Source organism: Trichosurus vulpecula, chromosome 5, assembly GCF_011100635.1.
Source record: "Trichosurus vulpecula isolate mTriVul1 chromosome 5, mTriVul1.pri, whole genome shotgun sequence".
Taxonomy (NCBI): domain Eukaryota; kingdom Metazoa; phylum Chordata; class Mammalia; order Diprotodontia; family Phalangeridae; genus Trichosurus; species Trichosurus vulpecula.
Genome location: NC_050577.1, coordinates 301656781 through 301672731, shown reverse-complemented (window position 1 = coordinate 301672731; position 15951 = coordinate 301656781). Strand labels below are relative to the sequence as shown.

At 49.9% G+C, this 15951-nt stretch overlaps 1 protein-coding gene across 2 annotated transcripts in view; it reads right to left on the bottom strand.

The window, feature by feature from the left end:
• The window catches only part of SCUBE1 (signal peptide, CUB domain and EGF like domain containing 1), a 258064-nt gene that overhangs the window by 240125 nt on the left and 1988 nt on the right, over positions 1 to 15951 (bottom strand). For both annotated transcript variants that reach the window (XM_036761573.1, XM_036761572.1), the window contains exon 2: positions 11780 to 11902. In XM_036761573.1, the coding sequence (XP_036617468.1) occupies positions 11780 to 11902 (123 nt within the window). The remainder of the gene's footprint in view (positions 1 to 11779; positions 11903 to 15951) is intronic.

Sequence of the window (15951 nt, the reverse complement as noted above, 5' to 3'; positions counted from 1 at the left end):
AGGGTGGTGGATAGAGGGAGGGACAGAGGAAGGAATGGAGAGTAAAGCAGGAGAGAAGGAGGGAGGGAGGGCTTTCCAGGCCTGGGGAACAAATGGATGCCAGTATAAGGAGCAGGGAGCAGGCCAGGGTTGCCAACTGTGGAGTATCCAGAGGGGGCTCAAGCATAGAGAGAGCAGAAATGTAGAAAGGAGCCAGGTGGAAAGGGCTTCAAATGCAGATCATTTCCTGTTTCACTCTGGAGGTGCCAGGCACAGAGCAGTGAAGGCGAAATGATCTGACTATCCCCTGAGGAAAATCGCTTCTGCAGGCCCTTGAGGCAGGGAGACCGACCCTGGCAATAGTCCAGGCATGAGGTGCCAAGGGCCTGTACCAAGATGGTGGCAACATGAGGAAAGAGAAGGGACCTTGTAAAGGCAGAAATGACAAAAGTTGGCAATGGCTTAGACATGCGGAGTGAGCAAGAGTGAAATCAAGGATGCCGCCAAGGCTGGGAGCCTGGGGGACTGGGGGGATGGCCGCACCTTGACAGGAATCGGAAAGCTGGGGAGAGGGGAAGGTTTAGGGGGAAAGAGAATGAATTTTGTTTGGGATGTGTCAGCTTTGAGATGCCTATGGGATGTCCACTCCAAGATGGTAAAAAAGCAGTTGGTGAGAATGGTTAGGAAGACTGGAGCCAGATTCATAGATTTGGGCATCATCTTCATGGAGATGATCATTGACCATCTGGGAGCTCTGAGATCAGGAAATGAGAGCACTGGCTATGGAAGATGAGGAGAGAAGAGTGCCACAGGCCTCTTTGGGAGGGAGGGACTTGCCCATCCTTCAAGCAGAGGCTAGCCCTTACTGGGGCTGTGGAAAGAGCCGTCTTTATCAGGTACAAGCTTGATGAAATGACCTCTAAGAGCCCTTCCAACTCTGGAATTCTGTGATTCTGCAGGTGGCATGGATGGGGCCACCAGAACTTTCTGAGGGAGGGACTTTCATGGCACCATGGAAGGAATGGTGGGTGGGGAGCAGGGGACCTCATCTTGACTACAATCTGTGTGACCTTACCTCTCTGGGCCTCAATTTTCTTCATGTATAAAACAGGAAGGCTGGGGCCTGGTGCTGGTTAAACTCCTGTGAGCCTTTGATTTTCTTTGTGAATATGGATGAGAGCTCTGGCATCTTGAAGTGGGAAGGGTCCAGAGCCATGGAAACCACTTTAGAGGCCAAAGCAATAGTCTGGGCAAGCAGGGATGAGCTTTAACTAGGGGTGGGGGGTACCTGGGAGGATGTCAATCCATCCATTCCACAGATTGAGGCACAGACTTCTCGTGACATAAATATTGTCTCGAGGAATCAGCCCAAAGGACTCCCTTTTGAGGACCACTAACCTGCGGCTTTGATCACAGCTGTCCCGGCTCTCTCAACATTGTGGGATCATCCTGCAAGGAGGACGCTATAAGCACGACCCTTTCTGAGCCCCAGAGAGAGGGGTGACATCCGCTGTCATGCAGCAACTGTCAGAGATGAGCCTCAAACTCAGGCTTTGGGACTCCAAGCCCTGCCCATTTCATCTGGGGATAATGGGGAGGCCTTCCAGAGGCAGGAGCCATTTTCAGTAGCTGCCCAAAGCCAACTCCGAGTTTATTTTCTTAGGGATAATGGCCTTCTCTGGGTCACATTCCTCCCATGGAAAAGCAAATAGAGAGAACTGTAATAAAAGGCAATTCTAAAGGAAATCTGAAAGTGGCTCCCAATGAATGAGCCTGGCAGGAGAGCCATGAGAAGCTTTCTGGGCTCTCACCAACGGCTTTTCAAAGCCTGTGGAAAACCACCAAGTGGAGGCGAAGAACAATGTCCTGTGGTGGGGACTTAAAAGCATTTTCACAGCCTGGACCACCTGAGTAAGCACCTGGAGGAGCAATAGACAAGGCTGGCATCATTGTCGTCATCATCATCCTCCTCCTTCTCCTCCTCATTGATCTGACAGATGAGGAAACCGAGACCCAGAAAGGCTAAGTGACTCACTGCATGATATTTTTCGTAGATTCAGAATTGGGAGGGACCTGAAAGCTTGTCTCATTCAGTTCTCTTATGTTACAGAAAATGAGACGGAGTCCCAGATAAGTCCCAAGCATATGGTACAGCCAGGACTTGAATCCAGGTCTCCAAATTCTGGTTCCAGGCCCCTAGATGTAGGACTGGATGAGTCTTAGGGTCTGGGAACATTCACGTGGAAAGGGATGTCAGCCCCCTCGTTTTATAGACTAGGAAACCAAGGCATAGGGATGGTGACAACCCTAAGGTCTGAGAGCGAGTTGGAGGCAGAGCGGGCATGGCATAGAGCCCAGCATCCAGGACTTGGCCTGACCTTCCACAGGGCTCTCCATTCTCATGCTCCCTCCTCACGGGCCATGTTGGAATGAGGGCACGTGTGCAATGGTGGCATGGCAGGGGAAGAAGGAGGACAGAATCTCCAGGCTAGGAGGGGCCTCGCCCAGGCCTGACCAGTGCTGGTGCCCCTCTGCCTGAGCACTAAGGAATCTGGGGAGCCCCGACATGCTCCAGGCCACCCTGGGACTGCCCCAACAGAGGAAGAGTCCTTCCTTCCAGTTAGCCTGAATCTGCCTCCTGGCAGCTTCCCTCCCTCCACTGCTCCACATTCTGCCCTCTGGGACAAGCAGGAAAAGCCTAATCCCTCTTCCCTGTAAAAGGTCTTATTATGTCCCTCTGGGGAAGATAAAGTGGGCCCTGCCCTCATGGAGTTTATAAGCTTCCTCTGAAGAACAGAAGCTTAGACAGAGTCCCTGAGTGGCCATCCAAAGCAGAATACTGTTGATGGGACCGCCTGCCTTGGGATCAGCCGCCCCCCACCCTGTGCACCCAGCAGGCACCCAAGCTTCCTCAATGGGGTCATTCACCCAGCCCTGTGGCTGTACCTACTCTAGGCTGCATTTCAGGGTCCCCAGCCTGCGCTCTTCCTCAGCTCATGGTTTCCTGACATGCTCAAGCTTCTTCCCTGTATTCAAAGGACCTATGAGAGGAACTAGTGTCGTGTGGCCTGGAGCAGGACATCCATCCATAGTGACTCAACAGCTATCTTTGAACACCAAAGGGCTGCCTAGTGAAAGAGGGAAGAGGCTGGTCCTGCTCGGCCCGGGAGGGACACACTTGGATCAAATGGGAGCGACAGAAGATGGCCAGGACGCAAGGCTGGCCGGGTGTGGTGCCTGATGCTGCTTCCGTGGATTGGCCCGAGAGGATAGACACAGGAGCGATGGGGGAAATAGCAGAGAGGCAGATTTTGATTGGCGGCCCGGGGAGGCTGTGCATTCCCTGTCACTTGGGGTATTCGAGCCTGGGCTATCTGACCACTTGCCAGTGATCATGCTATAAAGGAAAGTGCATGGGATTTGTAGTCAATCATCTGGGGATGAATTCCAATTCGGCAACTTCCTAGCTGTGTGACCTTGGGAAAGTCACCACACCTCTCTGCGACTCAGTTTCCCCATCTGTAAAAAGGAGGGGGTGTGCCTAGATCCCTCCCAGCTCCCAGTCTAGGGGGTCTTGTGCAGTAGAGGCAATTCCAGCTCAAGGAAGGGTGGGACTTAGTGGCCAAAGACGTTTCTTCCAGGGTTGAGATTCTGTGAAAATTGCCTGGTTCCCTCTTATCCCACCCCCCTTGCCTCCCCAAACTCTTCCTGGCCTCCTGAGGGGGGGAAATACCATGACTTTATCAAGAGTTAAGCTTCAGAGTGCTCCAACAGATGATGAAAATACCTTAATGAGGCATTGGTTCGGCTACACTAACAACACTAATTGGTTTCAAGATTTTTTTTATGTCTGACTAAATGGATTCCTGAGTATGTTATTAGGAGAGGGTTTCTTTCCCCCAACTCCTAATAACAGAGTCCATAATCCCTCCTAATTTAAGTGGCGGACAACCAGTCACAGGGTAGATATTAAAAAAGGTAGGAAGTTACTCTTTAATCCACTGTGGATACTGGGGCTTGGAGATCCAGGAGGTGGGTTCTTAAATACCGACACCCCCCATCCAAGCAATGTCAGAGACTTTCCAGGCTGAGCCCCCAGACTCAAGAGATGATCCTCTCCTCCCCATCTCAATGACAACACTTTGGAACGAACCTCATCATGGTAGGATCTTCTTGCCGAAAATGAACCAAACAAAAACTTCCATGAAACCTGGCGAGGGTAAAGCAGGCTCCTGAGTTCAGACTAAACAATTATTATCAAAAGGGCTGCAGTTATTTAAACAAGGCCCGGCCTCAGCCGCTGGCCCTTCACAAGAGGGGCTGTTTCTGATTATCAGCAAGGGCTTTTAATTAAGATTAGTAAGGCCTAATTCCAGCTATAATTTGGCTTCTTTCGTTAGCAAATGTCTAGAAAAATGAGGCAATTAAGTTTAAATGAGATGAAGAGCTTCAAGGGCATATGGACTCCCTCCCCCAGCCCCTTTAATAACAGAATCCATCAAAGCCAGCCTGGATGGGTTAATGCAGACCAGAGCGGGACAGCAGCTGGGACAGGAGCTAGACCTGGCCTTGTTTGTGGGCAGTGGGGAGGGGGTGGGGTGGAGAGAGAGGCTTCCAGCCCTTGGGAAAAACCTGGTAGGAAGAGGAAACATCCACTGGAGGAGAATCTAGGTACCCCCAGGGTTACTGTCATCATAATCATTCATTAGGATCATTAATTCTTAACAGAAAAGCAATTCGGCAGAGTAGATCAAGTATGGGCCCTGGAGACAGGGAGCCCCAGGTCTGCCTCTGACACTTCCCAATCTCTGAGCCTCAAACAACCATCTCAGACTCATCTAAGGTACGGGAGAGCTGTCCTCTGCATTGGTACTCACAGATGCTTGATTTTATCATAGTCATCATCATCATCGTCATTGGCCATGGCAGCAGCCCCATGGCATAGGGGAAGAGGCCTAGATGTTTATGGAGTTAGAAGACATCGACCCAAGAGAAGAAGGTCTGGAATGGAGGGATCTGGCTGGCCATGGTGGCTCTACTATCTGGAGCTCACCCAAGTCCCTTCCTCTCTCTGGGCCCGTGTCATCCTCAGTAAAATGAGGGTACTGGATGAGAGGTGGGAATGCTCTTGAGGAACACCAAGCTCTGCCACTAGCTTCGTGCGAGTTGGGGTAAGCTTTAATTCTGTCTTCTGTAAAGTACTCCCTCCCTGTGGAACATTTGGGAGGAAAATGCTCAGCTACCTGGGATAGAGAGAGGATGGAGCCTGGGTCCTCAAGGAGAAGGCAAGACCATCCAGGACAGGGCCCACAGCAAGCCCTTATCCATGTTCCCAGGTCCAGCACTAGCACACAAGGCTCAGTGATTTGCAGAAAAAGTCGAGTAGACCAGAAGCTCCCCCACCATCCCAATTCTGATGTCCAAGGCACTGGCAAAGCAAAGATAGGAAAAGGAAGCCAGCCTTGCCCTGAGGGAGCTTCCATTCCACAGGAAGGACACAGCCTAGACACAGACCAGTGAGCACCCAGAAGGTGACCTAAGGATGGAGAGAATGAGTGTTCCCACTCACCCCAAGGAGGAGCCACACAGACTGTCAAACAGAGTATATGGGAGGACCCTGAAGCTCACTGTACTAAAGACTTTCCCAGAAGGCCTCCATTTAGGGAGGGTGCTGATGGCACCCAGTCCACCTTCAGTAGTGTAGAAACAGCAGAGCTTAGCACCTGGTTAGGAAGTGCAGTGAGGGATCCTGGAACGCCCAGATGGCAGCTTCCCCCCCTCCCACCCCACACTGCCCCTTCCAAAGGGAGCTCCTCAGTAGCCCCAGAACACCCACAGCAGCAATCTCCCAGGGTTCGAGGGTGCACCACACTCTCCTCCACCCACCATCCACTTCGTCGAAAGCCTGTTTCATAGAATTTGTCCTAGGCTCCAAAATGGCTGGTAATAGCTCTGTGCAGGTGAAGAAACTAGGAGTGTTCAGCCTAGAGGATAGAACCTGGGGAGACATGGAAACTGTCTTCCTATAGATGCACATATAATATTGCAGGGACAGATTCCACTTGTTTTGCTTGGTTCCAGATTGTTACTATGAAATGGGGGTGGGGGGAGGCAGGGTGGCAGAGAGCCAGATTTCATCTTAGTGCAATTAAGAACTTCTAGTGATAAAAACTGTCTACAATTGGGAGGGACTGTCCCCAAAGGTAGTGAGGTCCCTGTCACTATGGGCCTTCCATAAGTATGGCAGAAGGACAAGCCACCTTCTCAGATGTCACAAAGGGGATCTGTGCTTTTTAGGGTCATTGATTGAGGGCTGGAAGGGTTCTTGGGGTGGGGGAGGGGTCCAGTCCAAGCCCCCTGAAGCACATCAGAGCAAGCATTGACTCAGTCACAGGCCCACAGCTCTGAGACAGGCTCTGAACCAAGGCCTTCCCAGCTCCAAGCCCAGACACCATCCCATGCTGTCTACTCCTTCAGGTAGGGGCTATGCTGGACAATGTCTGTTCTCTTCTAACTCAAGGATTATTTGATTCTGTGGATGCCACAGCTAGGCGGGAGCCTCAGTGCCAGCTGTTGTAATCCCTCAGTTCTACAGAGAAGGAAACCAAGGCCCCCAGAGGGCAGTGAGTTAGTCCAGGTTACATGTAGCTTGTAAGATACAGAGCAGAGACCACACTCCTAGCCCTTAGAGGCTTTAGAGGGTTTGAAGCCTGGAGAGAGCATTTAAATGGAGACCCCAAGAGCTGAAGCCTAAGTTTCTAGTTCATGCTTTGCACCGTGAAGATTATGAATCTGGATGGAACTCTCCAAGGTCATGTGGAGAGTAAGCAACAGAGTTAGAATTCCAGCCCTGGCCCTCTCTTTCCATCAGTGGTCATGAGCCTGGAACCCCAGTCAGTGACCATAGATAGTGCATTGGGTTGAGCCAGTCAAGGTCTGAATATTACGACTCATATACAAAAGGCCCTCTTGTCATTGGGGGTGTCTACATGTGGGCAACAAAGCAAGACAAAGAGAAAGAGGGCAAGAAGTAATGCCACCCAGCAGAGCCAAAGGGCAGTTTGGGAAAGGCTTGGGTCTCCCTTGGGTCTCCTAGAGCTATGCCATCAGTCTGAGATCTAGGCCTCCACACTAGATGCCAGGAGACTGGTGGAAGCTGGGCTGACTGGCAAGCCTGGCTTGTCTGTGATACCATTCCAATGTTGTTTGGATTTGTTTAGAGAAAATAAACAGGCCTGCCTCTGACAGACACTGGCTGTGTGGTCCTGGGCAAGTCATTAGACTTCTGATTGATTGTCCTGGGACATTCCCTGAGGCTTTGAAAGGGGGCAGACCTGCCTTAGGGGAAGAGGCTCTCTGAGCCAGTAAAATGAGTGAATAGAAAATAATCAGTACCATTATTAATAATGCTAACCAACCCTGAGCTAGAATTTTAAGGTTTCAGAGCTCTGTCCTGCATCGTTTTATTTGGCTTCACATCTCTGTGAGACAGGCAGGACTGGAGTTATCACCCCATTTTATCGATGAGAACACAGACTCAGAGGCTGTCCTGGAGCCCAGATCTCCTGACCTCGGTCCAGAGCTCTTTCTGCACCCCCCACAGGGCCTCCTTTTCTGATTTGGGGGTATATGGTTCTCTCTGAACTGAGTCCTAGCTTCCTGCCTGCTACAAGCCACTTCCCCTGCTCAAAGCAGTGAAAAGAGGAAGGGGACCCCATGCTGGGAGTTCCTCAGACTCATAAGCCTGATAATTCAAAGCAGTTTTCTCCTTTGGGATCTTGGGGCCTCTGGCCCTCAAGTGCTAGACTCACTTGAGAGATCCCAGAATCTCAGGACTGGAAGCTATCTCAGACATCACAGAGCATCTTCTCCCTGCAACATTCTGACAAGTGGTCATCAGCCCTTGGCCTGAAGACCTCCAGTGAGGGAGAACTCCCTTCGTCCTGCAGCAGCCCATTCCCTTCTGGACAGCTGTCAGTATTTGGCATTTTCCTGACATTGAGCCTAAAATCTGCCTCTTTACAATGGATTCCTGTCCAATCCTCCAAAGGTGCCCTCCCCTCTCCCCACTACCCCTAGGTCTGGATCGACTCAAAAGCCAGTCTTAAACCTTCAAGTGCTGCCGTGTACCTGTGAGCCGTTACTAACCCTTGTCCTTGTGAAGGGGCCCAGCTCTTTGACCTCCCAAGCCCCTTCCCACCCACCTCGGAGTCCATCTTCACAGACTTGGCTTCCTTCACTCCTTTCCATGTAAACACTGTTTCTACCAAGACGTCCTTCGATGCCCGCCTCCCTTGGCCCAGACTGTGGAATCACTCTCAGGCCTTCGATGGGGAGCTCAAAGTCCTCCTTCTCCACGAAGCCCTTCCTCATCTGCCTAGTCCTTAGAACCTCCATCCCCAGACTCTGGCCCCTTTCTGATGAGCTTCATCATAATTTTGCCGAGAATACAGGGTCTTGTTTTCATTGTTTTCGAGTTATGTCCCCAGGGCTTAGAACAGAGCAGGCACTTATAAGTGTTTGTTGACTGATTACTCTCTCCTACCTCCCTATCCCCATAGCATGAGACTTGGGAGAGAAAATGCAGCCTTAAAAATCCCTCCACCGGGGTGTCTCCTGTGACTGTGATAGACTCGCTCAAGGGTCCCTGGCAGATGGCCCAAGATCGATAACTGTGTAATGTAAATTCACATCATCAGTGTGAACGAACTTGATAAGACCCAGCATTTAGACAATGCCTTAAGGTTTGCAAAACATTTTTTTAAACCAATATCTCATTTTACCTTCACAACATCTTGGGGAGGTGGAAGCTGTTATCACGGTCATGTTAATGATGAGGAAACTGAGGCAGACAGGTTAAGTGACTTGCCCAGGGCATCTGAGGCTAATTTGAACTCAGGTCTTCCTGACTCTGGGTCCAGCATGTTATCCACCATGCCACCTAGCATCCCCTGGAAAGGCATAAATGCTCACTGAAGATAACCATTCTAATGAAGGGTGGTCTGAGAAGAGTGTGCATTGAGGAGGGGTTCCCTCTAAATGGAGAGGTCCTTCATGTATTCCTGTCTGTGGATGACACTGTACTTATCGCATCAAGCCTCAGAACCCCCTCAGAGAGATCCAAGGCCACTCTAAAGAGCCTGGCCTAGTCATCTACACAGGAAAAAAGTGGATGAGAAATCCCTAGGCAGGATGGGCAGCCCACTGAGTCAGTCCTTCTGAGCGCATACCTTGGACAGCAAACCTTGCAGCTGGACAATGAACAGGCCCTAAACTGATGGGGTAGAAGAGAGCAGGCTGGATGGCTTTTGGCATCAGTAACACAAAAGAACTCAGACTAAATCTGTGCATTTCTGCCAGCTGATCCTCAATGCCTTCCCCTGGACACAGCTCATCTCTCTCCTTCTCTCTAGGTCTCAGTGTCCTCCTGCCTAGATTGAGGGAGCTCCACCACATCCCACTACAGTCCCTTCCAGCTGGGCCATTCTGTGTTCAAGGTCCCCTCAGGCAGCTCTGAGGTGCTATGTTCTAAGGTCCTTCCCAGCTCTGACATTCCCTGATCTAAGGTCCCTCCCAGCTCTAGCAGTCTCTATTTTGGGGTCCCTCCCACCTCTGACATTCTGTGTGACAGGGTCCTTTCTGGCTCTGATGTTCAGCATTATAAGACCTCACTGGGCAACAACATTCTGCGTTCTAAGGTCCCTCCCAGCTCTGACAATCCACGTTCTCAGTTCCTCTGAGTCTTTTCTCAATGGTGATGTCAGATACCAGGGGCTTCAAGACAACACAGGACAATAACCAAAGAAAGGCTTTTTTCTTCTTTTTTGACTTCATTCCTTTGATCCTAGCAGGAACGAGGGTCTGGGTCCCCTGAAGCCATAGGCCAACAGGGCCACAGTCAGAAGAGGCGGGCAGCCCCAGAACTGAATACAGAAGACAGGAGCTAAACCCAGAAACACCATGTGGATGCCTTTGGGCAAACCCCCAGAAAAAGGTCCCCATGAATAAGATGTGGGTTTGGATTGTTCTGCTGACTTCAGCAGAGCAGGCCCTGGCTTTTTCATCTCCATCCATCCTTCCTCTTTTAATGGAAGTTCTGACACAGAAACATAGACTTCACCTCGGAAAGTCTCTGAGAAGATGCACGCTGAGTCCAGGGCACGTTGACATAACTTGAAACTAGCCAACTTCGTTTCCAAATCACCATAAAACAGGCTGCCCTCCCTGGACCAATCTGCTGGAGGCCCAGAGGAATCTTTCTAAATCAGGAGTGTGGGAGGAACAGGATTTGTAAATGAACCAGAAAGACACAGAGTCTTTCTTAAATTAACTTTGCAGGATTTAGAGCTGGAAGGCACCAGGAGAGATCATTTTACAGAAAGGGAAACTGAGATCCACATTGGGGAGGGCCTTATCCAAGGCTTCACACTATCGATCAATGAACATTTATTAAGCACCCACTAGGTGCCAGAGCTGAGATATGACTCCAAGTGTACTTCCTACCTGTGGGACCCATAGCAAGTCATTTACCCTTGGGGGTGTCAGTTTAGTCATCTGTAAAACGAGAGTGCAGGGGGAGATGATCTCTAAGGCTCCTTCCAGATCCAAATCTTTGACTTGTGATTCTGAATCTTGGACTCTTTCCATTCCATTATACTGCCTTTGTTTCGATAGAGAGAGAGACATTGGGAAGAGGTAGAGGGAAAAAATTCCAACTTTTCATTACCTATAGCAGAATTTTGACCATTAAAAATGGGAAAATAGAGCAGAAATCCTTGGATGCTCCAGCTCTCCCACTCCCTGGCTCTGGGGCTGTTTGTGGAAGTCATTCCTGTTCTGCCAGCTTCAGTTTCCTCCAACTGTTCTGGGGGCACAGAGTAGACTGAATAATCTGTAAATGCCCTCCTAGCTCTAATGTTCCATGTTTCTCGGATCCCTCCAGCTCTGACATCCCCTGTTCTAAGGCCCCTCCCAGCTCTGACATTCCCTGTTCTAATCTCCTTCTCAGCTCTGACTCCCTTGCTCTAAGGCCACTCCTAGCTTTGATATCCTCTGTTCTAAGCTGTCTCCCAGCTCTGACATCCCCTGTTCTAAGGCCCCTCCCAGCTCTGACCTTCCTTGTCCTAAGGCCTTTCCCAGCTCTGACCTTCCCTGTTCTCAGGCCCCTCCCAGCTCTGACATTCCCTGTTCTAAGGCCCCTCCCAGATCTGACATTCCCTGTTCTAATCTCCTTCTCAGCTCTGACTCCCTTGCTCTAAGGCCACTCCTAGCTTTGATATCCTCTGTTCTAAGCTGTCTCCCAGCTCTGACATCCCCTGTTCTAAGGCCCCTCCCAGCTCTGACATTCCCTGTTCTAAGGCTCCTCCCAGCCCTGACATTCCCTGTTCTAAGGTCTCTCCCAGGTCTGACCTTAAGTCAGTCCCTTAAACTGCTATCCCTTTCACCATCTTAAGGATCACTGGCAAACACTACTCACTTGAAAAGAAAAAAACCCAACTTTTTAGAACAAGAAAAAACAAAACCACAGCTTCAACTCTCACCGCCTTGAAAACCAGGCCAGTCTTCCCAATGGCCTACAGAGCAGGCCCTGGCTATAGTGAGAAGGTACCATTTTTACAATCCGGATAGCGGGTGGTGGCAGCAGCAGCCCTTGTGGTAAATGGGGTTGGGGGGGGGGTCCTCTGTATTCATGGTTTCAATCTGGCCATTTACAGAAGTTCTAATCCAGCAAACAAACGAGGTGGGGCTAGGTTAGGGGAGGGGACCTGGGAGAGCCCAGGAAACTCGAGGAGCATCTTACCTTCACATTGCCTGCCTTCCCCTTTGTATCCTGGCTTACAGAGGCATTTGTAAGCTTTGGGGGTGTTCTGACAGATGGCATCTATGTGGCAGTCATCGGTCCCCTCCGCACACTCGTCTGTATCTGAGGAGAGATGATCAGAGGCGCATGTAAGGCAAAGCTCCCCTCAGCAGCAGCCCCTGAGGGGCAAAGCCAGACACCCTAGAAGCCAGGCACAGCCCCACCCCTTTCAAACTCTCACTTGCTCTCTGGCTCTGGCTCTATCTTCCTCTGTGTGTGTGTGTGTGTGTGTGTGTGTGTGTGTATGTGTGTGTGTGTCCATCTGTCTGTCTGTCTCTGCCTATGTTTCTGTATCTCTCTCCATTTCCCTGCCTCTGTTTCTCTCACTCTATCTCTGTCTCTCTCTATCTCCCTGTCTGTCTTTCTCTCTGTCTCACTCTTTCTCTTCTGTGTCTCATACACACACACACACACACACACACACACACACCGGGATCCCCTACAAAACAAGCCCCAACTGCTCTCTCCTTCTGAATCCCAGAGCTCTCACTACCTAACTCAGAGATAGGGGCAACATTTACATTTTAAGTTCTCAACCTCAGTTTCCCCATCTGTAAATGAGGAAAGTAGACTGGATGCTACAAGAACTGTGCCTCTAAGCATTCTGGGTAAAACAGGGTTGTTCAATACTCTTCCCTCCTCCCCCCTCCCCCACTCTCCAAGTTCAAACTCTCATCTGGTAGATTCAGAGTCTCCAATGGCCTGGATGTTTAGAGAGGTGATGCTAAGTGACCGGTCATGGGGATAGGAGACCTAGGTTCAGGTACTGACCTTTCCTAGCTGTGCGATCCTTAGAAAAGCTTTTCCCCTCTCTGAGGGCTAATTTTCCTGTCTGTAAAATCAGAATGCTCCCGAGCTCACAGAGGTGTTAGGCATATAAGAAAGCCAATTAAGCAACATGCATTTATTAAACACCTACTGTATACTAGGCACCATGCCAGAGAAATGAGTTCTACCAGTGTACACTCTCATTGGCTCCATCTCCTTCTCTTCCCTTTCCACATCTGCTCTGACTCCAAATTGGTTTCTACATCAAGCTCCCCAAATTCAAGGGGGTTACCCTGGGTTTCCAGGTCTCCCTGTATATACCTCTCAAATTGGGCTCATCTGCCCAGTGAGATAGCTAGCTGGCTGGCTAATAAGCTATCATAACTCAGCTTTATAAGATGGTGAATAACGACTGATATTCAGCTGATTTGGGGTTACAAAGCCAAGGGATCCTAGAACCTTTGGTGTTAAAGTAATTATTAAAATTGAAGCAAGGTGCTTTGTGAGGTAATGATCTTCCTGTCACTGGAGGTGTTCAAGGGAAGACTGCATGACTACCTGTCAGGAGTGTAGATTGTAGAAGAAATCCCAGGTTAGGTCTGGATTCAGGTGATCACTTAACAAGCATTGATTAAGATTGAACCACCAGAGAAATATCCCCTCACTTAAGGAGCCTACCTTGGGATAGGGGAGAGATAGCTACATTTATGGGCAAAGATAGACAACTTATCTTCAGGGTGATTTGGGGGGAGAGGCACTAGGCATGTGGGGTACTTAGAAAACTGATACTCAAGCTGAGTTCTGAAGGGAACCAGGGATTCTCAGAGGCTAAAGTGAGGAGAGAGTGCATTCCAGGCCTAAGGGTGGGTAAGGGGGCAAAGGTCCAAGTCTGGCTAGTGGGCCTGTCCAACTCTGAAGTCACTAGACTTGGAATTAGCGAGACTTAGCTTCAAATGCCACCTCACTAATAGCTGCAAGTCATACAACCTCTCAAGGCCTCAGTTTCCCCATTTGTCCCTTCCAGCTCTCAATCATATCAGATGCCCAAAGACCAACATCCTCTCAGAGGGGTCAAACTCTGGTGCTCCATAGTGTTGGCCCACCAAAATAAATAACAATACAGCACAACATAGATGATGTGAATTGGTGGTTTTCTATGTCAAAACACAGTCTGCAGGGATCCATTTCTACTTGAATTGGACCCCAACAGCATCCCTGCCATAGGGTCCCAGTTTTGGAAGACCTTTAATGACAACTTATTACCTAATGCTAAGATTATTAGACCCATTTTACAGATGTGGAAACTGAGGCACAGAGAGGGATTCTAGGATTAGGACTTGGGAGGACCTTAGGGACCATTTAGATTCAATCCCCTTATTTTGTATATGAATAATCTAAGACCTAGGGTAGCTGAGTGACCTGCTGAAAGTGATGGGGTGGTGAATACATACTTGAGTAAGATTTGAACCCAGGGTCTTGGACTCCAAAGTCAATAAGTATATTTTTCACTATACTTCATGGACTTTCCACACAAGGCTGCTTCCCCAAGAGGGTAACAAATCACCCTTTTATAGTGTGGGAGAGAGAAAATTTCTGGTCCAGTCTAAGCCCTTTGATCCCAAACTACCCTCACTGACTTTCTACCCTATAACCACCAGCCACTGAGTTTTCTTTGCCTCCCCCTCCCTTCTCTTCCCCGCCCCCCCCACAGGGGCTGGCTGGGTAGGGAAGCCACCACCTCACTCTGGACTTTGGTTTCATTAGCCAGAAAGCTGAAGGGGTTAAATGAGATGACCTGGAAGGTCCTTTCCATTCTGACCAGCCTGTGATGGTCTATGCCAATTTCCAAACATTGAACTCAAGTGTCACATGGAGGGGTTGGGGGTGGGGGTCGGGGTCTTTAGGGCACTGCAGACCTGAAAACAAGAATGATCTTCCCTCCTCTCCATCAAATACTGAGCTAGAGTCTGAGTTGAGAGTCCAAAAGGAAGCAAGAGAATCTGGCCCTATTGGGGAGGGGGAGGGGGAAGAAGGAGGGAGGGTCGGGTCACAGACTGCCCTGGCTGGCCTGGATTGAGACCGTGGGAGCCGCTGGGAGCCCGGCCCTCCCGACCTCCCCCCTCCCATCCACCCCCTCCAGCCTAGAGGCAAGGCAAGGAGCTATTGATAGAAAGCCCTAATGTCAATAAGGAAAAGTCAGCCTTCCTGGGAAGCCAGCTTCAGTGGAGCCCTCCCCAGCTAGGCAGGGGGTGGGGGAGACAGGGAGGCAGACAGAGAGAAATCAGGACTGGACTAGCAGTGCTAGGTCTGAAGAACACGGCCCCCGATAGGAAAAGTCAATGCCTGGCTTCATATTTAGAAGAGCTGAGAGAAAGGGGAAGAGAAACATAGACACACAGAGAGGCAGATAAGGGCTGACTGGATATGAGGGACCGTAGTCCTCCAAAGAGAGAAGGTAAATGTGGGGCCTCATCTTTAAGGGAGTCAGGAGAAAAGAGGTGAGAACTGGAATGCTTTCACTTGGGGAGACAATTAACCCAAGACTATGTGTGGGTTTAAATATTGTAGAGATTCATGAAGGCGATGCAGACTGAGGAAGAAAGGCTAATAAGAGATGTCAGGTTTGTGCAGGGGTTGATAGCAGAGAGTGGGGGTGGAGAGAACCACTCCCGATGCCCACAGACACCCTGACTTATTTAAGATGACATGGGTACATTGAGAAGTGAATTGTCAAACAACTTTTTCCGGAATCATAGCCGTGTGGAACCATAGCCCCAGATTAATTATCTAATTCTGGAGGGTGACCTCCCCCATTATCAGAGAACTTCTTTGGTTAGCATCTCTTCTTCCCAGACTGAGAAAGACATAGGTACTCAGACAAACACAAACACATACACCTACACATAAACAGAGATTCAGAAACACTTCCACTTTTCCTGCAAGATGTGGGTGCTGGGGGTTAGGGGGAATTCCAAGGAAAATCCAAAAGGCCGACAACACCTGGGGGGGCATATAGAAGGGCAGACAAAGAGGTTGTAGGTGGCTGGAGGGTGGGGTGGGGGTGGAAATCCCTCCAATAAGGACTGGGCCATTCTGGCTGCCCTGGCTCTGCTTTAGGACTGCCTTCTCTACCCAAGATCTATACAGGGTTTCAGGGGTGCATGTTGGGACTAAGGAATGCTGGACCAGAGAACTGTGAGTATCCCCATGAGGCTGCCCCCAGCAACCCCCCACACTTCTCCTCCCTCTTCTTCCACTCTTTTCCTCCTTCCTTCTCTCTTCTTTCCCTTCCTCCTCAGCCCTCCTGTCTTACAGCTCATTCCTCTTCACTGACCTCCAGCCCT